The sequence below is a fragment of the Necator americanus genome, chromosome IV (genome assembly GCF_031761385.1).
Source record: "Necator americanus strain Aroian chromosome IV, whole genome shotgun sequence".
Classification (NCBI taxonomy): Eukaryota; Metazoa; Nematoda; class Chromadorea; order Rhabditida; family Ancylostomatidae; genus Necator; species Necator americanus.
The window spans coordinates 2,710,653-2,720,482 of record NC_087374.1 but is presented as its reverse complement, the minus strand read 5'-3'; the positions used below and the strand labels follow the sequence as shown (position 1 = coordinate 2,720,482).

General features: G+C 40.1%; 2 protein-coding genes across 3 annotated transcripts; one reads left to right on the top strand and one right to left on the bottom strand.

Annotated features, from left to right (window-relative positions):
* Nucleotides 1-13: 13 nt before the first annotated feature.
* Nucleotides 14-749, bottom strand: RB195_000231 (uncharacterized protein; the record flags this gene model as incomplete). Its single annotated transcript, XM_013448949.2, has 3 exons — nucleotides 14-223; nucleotides 276-372; nucleotides 592-749. The coding sequence occupies 3 exons, from the start codon at nucleotides 747-749 to the stop codon at nucleotides 14-16; spliced, it is 465 nt and encodes a 154-aa protein (XP_013304403.2).
* Nucleotides 750-3,641: 2,892 nt separating this feature from the next.
* Nucleotides 3,642-8,117, top strand: RB195_000230 (uncharacterized protein; the record flags this gene model as incomplete). 2 transcript variants are annotated; one of them, XM_064196455.1, is made up of 11 exons in its annotated part: nucleotides 3,642-3,753; nucleotides 3,807-3,995; nucleotides 4,050-4,153; nucleotides 4,782-4,891; nucleotides 5,800-5,869; nucleotides 5,950-6,081; nucleotides 6,192-6,359; nucleotides 6,731-6,919; nucleotides 7,379-7,532; nucleotides 7,782-7,916; nucleotides 7,978-8,117. In XM_064196455.1, 11 exons carry the CDS (start codon nucleotides 3,642-3,644, stop codon nucleotides 8,115-8,117), a joined length of 1,503 nt encoding a protein of 500 aa, XP_064052336.1. The 2 variants fall into 2 exon arrangements, with proteins under 2 accessions (XP_064052336.1, XP_064052337.1); XM_064196456.1 differs by having other exon boundaries at nucleotides 3,702-3,753.
* Between the last annotated feature and the right edge of the window lie 1,713 nt (nucleotides 8,118-9,830).

Below are 9,830 nucleotides of genomic sequence, written 5' to 3'. Positions count from 1 at the left end.
CACTTTTTAATGATTAACTATCGACCACTCCAAGCTTCTTTCGATCTGCACCCATCAATTTGAGCTCACGGCGCATCATTTCACGCTGTTCCATTTGCTCCTTCCTACTCAATACAACATTTGACTTGACATAAATGAACGCAGTGAAACCAAATAAAATTATGATGGTATATGCTATCCAAATGTTACGGTGATTGTTGTCGAGACCAAGCTTGTCGACAATCTTAATTCATAGTGATAAGGACACGTTTACTGTTCCAAGGACGTACACTCACTTCACTTCTATAATTCCATGACTGTTTCTGTCCTCCAAATGATCCTTCTCGCAAACCCGACCTCTGTCGAATACGTTCTTCTATGAGATCCATTGTGCTGAAATAACCGTCAATAAGCATTCCCCTTGTGGTAAAAGGAAAGTAACATGTCTGATTCCCAGTTCTACCACCTTGACCTATATATCCATAACCCAGAACTTTTCTACTCAAAACCAACTTCGACAAACATGTGGTGTGTGTGCGAAAGTGGGCAAGTTAGAGATAATCGAAAGGCTAAAATGAAAAAAACTAAAAACTATAAAACTAGGATGCTTACGTGATGTCTCTTTCATCCGCACCTCGCCTCAGTCTTGGATTAGGTTGGACAGTGACGCCATCATCTCTTGCCTTCACTTTTTCACTGGAAGCACTGAATCGCACGATGATTTGCCGAGGAAGAAAGCATCGATGAAGTCGAGCAGGTCCAAGGAACATACCTGAATATGTATAGTCGTAGAAATTGCAATCAATTCGATTTTGGTCCTGTCGTTGCTCTCGAGCCACCACGTCCTGTCACGTATCATGCGCGAAGTGACTATAGCGAACACGAGCCGCTGTATTTGAAAAAAGACGGTAGTGAGATGTATGATGACTCGTGCCAATTGGCACAAATGCAGCACAGAGGGATAAGGTTGACCGCAAATACATGTTATGTCCCACTACATCTGATTTAAAAGAGAGAAATACAAAACATGAAGGACGCTTAAAGAGAGCAAAACGAACACTATCGTCTCGCAGTTCCCCAAAACAAGGATTTTGTTCACAGCCGAATTCAAATGTGTCTAAGAGACCCCTCTTCTCTCTACTCGAATCTTGAAGGTGTACAACCCTCTCTAACAGTAAGATTTACAAGCAATGAAAAAGGATTTCGCTTAGATTACATAACCTGATCATGAACAATCGATTTGATGGATCATGGATATAGGCTCGTTGTAATCGAAGTCATGATAAAATCCCTAGTCCTAGAAGAATACTAACTATTCACAAAAAGTGGACCAGAAATTTAATTCCTACAAACAGAAGTGTTTGAGGTGATCCCCTGGAATCAGAAGAAACTGCTAAGTAAGAGAAACAGGTTTTTCTTGGTGTTACAACGAAGAAATGGGACGGGAAATAGATCCTTACAAGCTGTAATCCTAGAAATGGACTAGAAGCAAAACAAACGACCTAAAAAAATGGAGAAAAAGTTAGTTACGAATACGTAATCCTATCAATGCACCACAGCGCGGGAAAATAATGGAAATCTATGGGAGACGGGAAGTACGAAGGTCCAGCGGATTTTTTGCATACTCTGGAAGGAGCGAAGTGCTAGTCTTCACTGACTTTTAAAGCGTTACGTCAACTCGTTAGAACACACTTGCGCCAACTATAACTTCCATTCGGGCGAGGGCTCAGGGTGCGCCTATTTCTGGGGGGGGGGAAGTTTGCACATGCACATCAGTTCTCCAAGAGAATTCTTCCTTCACAGTAACGATACAGTATTAACAGATACCTAGGGAAAGGGAAGAAATGAGAAAATCTCGGCTAAGAACCAGAAATATGTAGAAGTGGACTATTATACAATACCACAAATCAGTGACGGCGACTATTTATGCTAACTTACGGGCGCTAGACGTAAGATATGTTGAAGTGTGTGCACTCACTCACATATGTTAACACTTACGACATCATAAAATAATATTTTCTGATTTTCACTTTATGTCGTTCTTATCTTCAGGATTAATTGCGTCAGTTTCCTCTGGTATTGTTTTATTCTTTATGTTTTATTTGTCTGTATTACATATGTCGGTGGTGTAGTTTTGCGTAGAGAATCCTGTTGTGTTGTGTTCTTCTTTAACGTTTTTTTTTCGCTTTCTAATGCATGTGAGATCAATGAGATTTCTAATGCATGTGAGATCAGATGCTTCAACGTTCTTCTCGGGGATAGACAGGGTGGTCAGCCATCCATACCTTCCTGTGGAATAGTCAAAAGTTTATTAAGGTGTAGGCTAAAGCTACTAAGATTTGGTGTGTTTATTAAGGTCTCGACCTTAAACCTTAAGCATTGGTCTTAGAGGATCCATGACATGTAGGTTAAAGGTACTAAGGTACGGTATGGATTGACCCCCTCCCCTGACAGCTCCCTGAGGACATCATTGATCTAATAAAATATTGGCGTTGTAAACCGCGAAGGTATCTTGACCCCGGAATGCAATAAATCAGGATAACACTAGAGTCGGAATAGTGCCACTTGTACGCAAAAGAAGGGACGAATAAAAAAAACAACCTGAATTCCATCACTGGATTTTTTTATAGTAGAGATAATATTGTAGTCAAAATGAAAAACAGTTACGACTTTAGAGGAAGGATTTTCGCTAGCACCATTCGCCGCTTCAGTTCGGGATGATCCTTTCTCTATTTTAATCGCTACGCTCCACCGCGCCGATTCGAGCGCTGCCGCTTACGCAATTGCACCGTACTTCATGTCGTTTTGATCTGACCGTAGTATGGTGCGTATCGTTACGAACGCGCACTTTTTGCTACGACTTATCCTTCGGGGAAGTAGGTGGCAGCATTGATCGACAGTTGCGCTGTGCAACAGTTAATAAAATCTGGAGACCTTTGCGCTGCTCTTACCCTGTGCCCTACCCATCTCAGCGATTCAGCCTCCTTACGCAGTATTACCAAGAAAGTTTGAAACTTTCAGTAATGATTCATTAAAGTCACTCTCCAGATTTATGAAGCTGAAGAGTACCAGCGTTAAAGTAAGTGTAAATTTCGTGGTATAGCACTATGCTTGAAATTGGAAATGATTGGATATTTTTTGTCTGTTCTTTCTCGTTCTCTTATTTTCCTATTTGAATTTCTATATTACTTTTTTAGTGCATTATATAATAAGTATAAGTTTATAAGTTAAGTTTTTTTAAGTTATGATCTATTCTTGCTTGATTTATTCTTTCTGTTGCTGGTTCTCCAATAAGCTTCGAAAAATTGCCTAAAGGACAACGCTCTGTCCGCAATCCTAAAGGCAGAAGTCCGATATTCATAGAATAGTCATCACTAGGATAGGATAGTCATCATCCTACTGGCTACGCCTGCGTTCGGGATTATCATTTTTTAATTACATTTATTAAAAATGTATTTATTGTATTTATTGGGTATAGATAAATCCAAGTGATCGCCAAATAACAAAATAGGAAATAATGGAAGAAATTAGACAGTATATCCTGTATTAGCATCAAACCCCCTGCTTCTCCGTCAACCGACCTTCAAGCAGGATTGACTGGAGAAGAACTTTCATCTGCATGGATGCAACTTTAGCGGTTTATTTTCAGCAAAACCAATTGAATGGACGAATTCGAAATCGACGCTGAGAACTCGTTGATTCACACGCTGCCATATGAAACTATGCGAGATCTAAGCAGGATATTGGATGGAGGGGATGCATGGGTTGAATTAGGTCGACATTATCAATCGTGCCCATAAAAATCATTGAATTTGTTCTGGTTTTAGCGGCCAAAATGCCCGACATTTCCACTCAAGATGTTGATGGTTGTCGCCAGTTTGGTGCTTGTCATAGAGGAAGTCCTTCGGAATACCTGTTGAGAATATGGGCTAGCAAAGGATACTCAATTTTAAGTTTGTACAACCTCTTCGCCTCAACTCGTATGGTGCGGTGCATGCGGATTATCCGGCATTTAGGTGGTTTGTTCTTTTGAAAGGATCCCAATCGATATCACGTCTGATGTCTTTTAGTGTCGGAAACACATCATTACTTGGAAGATTATGCGTTGTCTGACGAAAATGTGAATACACCATCTTCGAGCCAAAACTACCACCAATTCTCGAGACCCCAACATGTGGGTTGAAGACAGCTTCCTTTGCTATTTATTTCTTCTTCAATAGGTTTCTTTTCCTTTTAAATGCTGTTCCAAAACTAAATTTTTTCGACACCTAATATTCTGAACTTGCAAGCGTTCTTGACTCGATAATTAGCAAGATCAACTGTAACAAAAAATAAATCCTAAATGAAATCCACATAATCTTGATTCATGGTAGTCTCCGCTGCTGCGATTTCTGCCTTAAATCAAGGCTGTTTGACACTATCTTTAACCACAAATAACACTTTTTCCACCTCAATTGCTATTGAGTGGAAAGCAGTACATGCCTAAAAAGCGTCAATCAAATCCCAGGTGAAGTCTATAGATTGCTTTAAAAAGTTCGAAAAGTTCCAGTTTTTCTTCTGATATGTGAAAAGAACTCTGCTGTCATATTTCCCCTATCTTTGTTAGTAAAAGTAGGTCAGTATCGGTAAACCGATGATCGCCTGAGGATAATTTCTATGATGCACCGGTATAGTCGGGTCAAAACACATGAAGTTTTGTGCAGTAGCGTAACGTGCGTAACATGAACCCATACCCATAACTGTAAAAATGGGCCGGTGTAGACAAAAAATGGCAGGGTGATCAATAATTACTGTGTTTTAAGGTTTCCATTTCTTCACTGAAACGCAATGATCCGCATCAAGCTTCGCACATTGCTAGTGGCAGTACGCAGAAGTCGTCAGCTCTAACAACTTGTGATACTGCTTCATCGGGGTATGAATTTCCTTTCTCATTTATCTTGTACTTGCTGCAGTATCTTATTTTTTGTTTCAAGTTGCTTCATCTTTCAATTATTGCTGTTTTGCTTATTATTTTTACCAATGTTCCGCCTTATTTATGAAGAACATCATGCTCAATTGAGTTTTAAAAAAGAACTTAGTACTGTGTATCTGCTTAGTCAAATTGTTTCCCGGATAACCGTTGACTAAGCAGATTTTATTCCCGCAAATTAGCTGTGTTCATTGCGATAATCAGTTCGCGTGAAAATGTCAGTCTATGTAGATTTTCCTCGTTGTTTGTTGTGGTTATTGGTTACGGTACGGATATTCAAGGTAGTAGGTCAAATCTGTACCATGCAGCAGTGTCATCGCATTCGCCATCGCCGAGCCTAGGAGTTACTGCAGTTGCTGCATTCAAATTTATTAAAATAACTATTAATGAAGTAGACACTTGCGGGAAGACAATTGGACGCCATTGTAATAGGACCTAAAAAGCAGTACGCAGATTTCTCACGAACCATGAACATTTTCTCAGAAAGAAGAACCAGGAAGAAAATCAGTAAACATGTGGCATAAGTTATTTTGCAGACCTCTTGTGACTAATCAACGGGATCAACAACTTTGTCTTTTGTAATATGGAAAAAGTGAATGAAGCCATTTCGTCAAAAATAGAGGACACTTTACTACCGTTGTTTGAATAAACAGCCATGGTGCGCGTCTGGTTAGGATTGTATGAAAGGGGGGAGTATGCGTCTAAAGGGACTTTGCTGCAGACTACGAAAATTTCCGAAGCAATTCATTTAGGGTCACTGTCTGCCGCTCCATATCCCTGCATTCATCTACAATGATTTCCACTTTCCATATATTCCATGTATCAGCGAAAATGTACTCCACTTTTTTCAGGAGCAGTATTTCGGATCCGATCTGGTCGGCTCTACAAAACACATTGACGGTGCCTTATACGGAACTTTTGGTGATTATGATACCACTTGCTGTTTTAATTTTTCTGTTGAATACTTCAAGCTTCGTTCATTTTGATACATCCATTTTCAGTCTGCGACGTGCAACTTTGCAGAGGAGAATGTTCTCGGGAAAGGAGGTTACGGTATTGTTTACGTTGGAGAATGGAAACACACAAAGATAGCCGTTAAACGGTTCATGGCGAACGGTAACAAAGGCACACATGTGGGTTATTTTTGCTAGAGCATTCTACAGCATCACTATTTTACTAGTTATTCTTGTCTGCTGGACAGCGTTTGCTTGTGAAATCATACTATGTCATCATGAAAATCTAGATACAACGTGAACGGTTGCGTCAAAGCTTACAAGAGTTACGGACGCTGGCAAGATATCGTCATGACAATATTTTACCTCTGTACGCATTCTCTCTCGACGGTTCGGAACCTTGTTTGGTGTATCAATTTATGTCAAACGGTTCTTTGGAGGATCGTCTTTTATGTCGTGTAAGTAGCTAACGATTATATGCCGCGTATTGTTGTTTATGTATGGTCCCTCTCTCGACGAAAAGGTAGTTGGGGGGAGAGAAGAAGGGAGGGTGGCACTCAAAAATCCAATCCCACTGCATTTGGAAAGCGGGAATCGTTCTTAAACTTTGTTCATCACTGAAAGTGAATAGCTGAATGAATGGGGTCCTAAAATTTAGGCATTAATCTTCGGGGATCCATGACATGTAGGGTTAATCTACTAAGATGTGGTATGGATTAACTTTAGTTTTGTTTATGTGCTTCTACAATTGTTTTGGAGGTCTATAGCATCTCGAAGTTGGTTTTCAATTGTAAACTTATAAAATTGTAATGCAAAGAATATTTTTCAGCGTGGAACTGCTCCTTTGACATGGCACCAAAAGAAGGAAATAGCCGAGGGTACGGCTCGTGGACTCCACTTTTTGCATTGTATTGCTAGTACTCCAATCATCCATGGAGACGTAAAATCTGCTAATATACTGCTTGATAGGCATTTCGAGCCAAAATTGGGTGATTTTGGTCTAAGTCGTGATGGAAAGGTATGTTGCTGCATAGTACTAGATACCATAGGTGCAGAAATAGGTCCCGAAGTTTTATGATTTTGTTAAACGATCTATTTTACCTTTCACCTTCATCGATTTTGATTAATTTCTATAAATGGAGATCCAAGATAACGAACAGTGATCAAGGTCGTAAGACTTAGTGAGATGATCTTCCAAACTTTGGAATTTGTCAAACTCCCGTCATGAAATATAATTCAGAGGGATAATGCGTACACTAAATTTGACTAGGTTGTATTCAACAAAGAATATACTCGTTGTAATGAGAGCGTGTGAGAACTAGGTAGGTAGGGTGATTTGATTTTTTTTTTTTTGATGATTCAGATGTGTACGACCATCTCTTTCACTGTGATAAGATTCGGCTCCTGTTTCTGGCACCTAGGTTCACTACAACACTGTTTTTTTATGGACTAGGGTTGCTCGATCTTTTTATTGCAGGTCGAGACAGATGCAGAGGAAAAATCTCCACTAATTGCTTCTCATGTGAAAGGAACGCTTGCCTACTTACCACCAGAATTCATCACTAGCAAGATCCTGTCTACGAAGCTTGACGTTTATAGTTTCGGAATTGTTCTACTAGAGATAGGAACCGGTAAGTCATTTCTGCATTTCTAGTGAGATAGCGCTTAAAAAAAACTTCCGCGCCCATCTAAAGGTTTCATTTTTAAGACATCCATCAGCTTTTTCTGTAAATGCTAAAAATTTCACTGCAATTGGTTGTCATGAGGCGAGATGTTGCTAGCAAGAAGGGAACTTTTGATCCGAAACTATGTTTATTCGTGCTAGCGAAATTTTTCAAGCTTTACTGTATGTAACGTGATTGTTGTATATATGCTTCTAGGCTTGCGTGCCTACATGGATTCACGAAGTCCTCCAGGTCTCGCCGAATATTGCATCTATACGAAGAATTCTTCCCGAAATAATGAATGGATTGAGACGCTGATGGATAAGCGTACACCTTCAACTAGTAGCCAAGGTACAGCAAAAGCTAATTTTGATTTCGGCTTTGTGAAGTATGTTCCATCAACTCTGTTCAGATTCCGTTGCGTGCTGGTTTAGTGGCGTTATACGTTTGGGTTTGCAATGTGTAGAAAAGGACCGATTAGCACGACCAGCTTTTCCGGAAATCGTCGCTGTATTGTCAAAACTTGCTCCTAGTTTTGATGTTACTGCCTGAACTTTTTCTCTTCTGCAGTGCGCTGCAGCAGCATTCATGAATATTCGCACCCATTCATCTATAAGATCCTTTGAACTGCTCTCATGAAGTGCCTCGTTGCGGGTTGCTCTGCCTCTCTTTTCCATCTCTCAGAGTTCTTGTAAACGAGAAGGGATCGATGTGCTATTTTTGTGAACCTATATGTTTGGATACATTACATTGACCCGGAGAAGAAAGAAAAACCGGTTAGAATCGAGAGGAGACTCGTGGAAGCGTCATTAATCGCTGCAAATCGTGATGGTCCTACCTAGATCCCAACTGCTAGCAGCACCGCGCCGCTTTGAGCGGACTATGTTAGGTTAAGCTTACCCTGTTTGTTTGGATCTGTGAACATGTCAGGAAATATTTCAGGGATATCTCATTGTGTGTTGAAGAGTTGTAAGCACAACTACCTGTTATATATTGATTTTATACTGTTATATATTGATTTTATTTGGTTTCTTCTACTTTGGCTTGGCTAATTATTAGCAACTAGCAATGTTGTTTCGGTTGTGTTTGGTTTAAACTTCGTGATATGATTGTATTTTTTTTGTTCAAATACACGTGTTTTAATTAAGATTTGAAAGGTTTTTTCTGACCTGTATGCTCTGACAATATTTGGCTTGTTTTCTTTATGCATGTCCGAAACTTTGCAAATGGAACTCTAAATTCCTGTAAACGGTATGGGAAGGATAATTTGAATGAAGTATGAATCGTTTATTAGGCAATGGGTTCAGAGTCACATGTACTTGTGCTAAAAGCGGTAAAAATTGAAATTGTCTTGAAATTCTCACGCATTTTTTGCTCATTTGTCTCAGAATTCTACGAGATGAAGCTCACTGTTCTTCCCTCCTTTTCCCGTATTTCTTGAGCGTTTTATACTGGGGAACGAGGAAGCGTTTTCAGCTGCTCAGGACCCGCGACACCAATTTCTTTCGCATGATGAGGCTATGATCTCATAGTCTCGGGTAAATGTTCCAGAATCTGCATGATCAGGTCCCGTTGAAGCTCGAGAATCTCTAGAAGACTTTCCCCGCGTTGTTTTAAATATTTCGTGAATGTTAACGTCTTATGTAGTGTTTACGGATCCTCTTCGTGGCTCATCCCTAGAAAGGGGCAAGGTTAGAACAAACCCTATACCCGGGTCAAAACGGTCATGAAACACGATGCAGTTGCGTAAGCGGTTGCGCTCAAAGCGTTGCGGTGGAGTGTAGGGCTTAGAATCAGGCAGGAACCTTTACTAGTACAGGTCCCTGCGCTGCAGTTCGCGATGGTCCCACCTCGATCCTAACTGCTACGCTCCACCGCGCAGCTTCGAGCGCAACCGTTTACGTAACTGCATCGTGTTTCATGTCGTTTTGACCCAATTATACACCTCTTGTGAAGTGAAAATGAATCACATTTCAAATTAGAATAAAGAAGGTAAACGGCATATGGCGCACGTGGTGCATTTGAATAAAAAATTAAATGGAAGAGAAAGGAAAAGATGACACTTAAGAAGATTAAGTTGAACGCCATTCAGGGCAAAAACAGATAATAGTCGTACTGTATATTTTCCAAATGCAAGCAATTTCACTTGTCTTTGGTTGTGGATTGCGTGTTTTCAACACTATATCTATGATCTGCATTTGAACACTGAGGAAGCTTAGAGGAATCAAGAATCTGACTTGGCGAGGGAATCCCCGGAAGAAACTA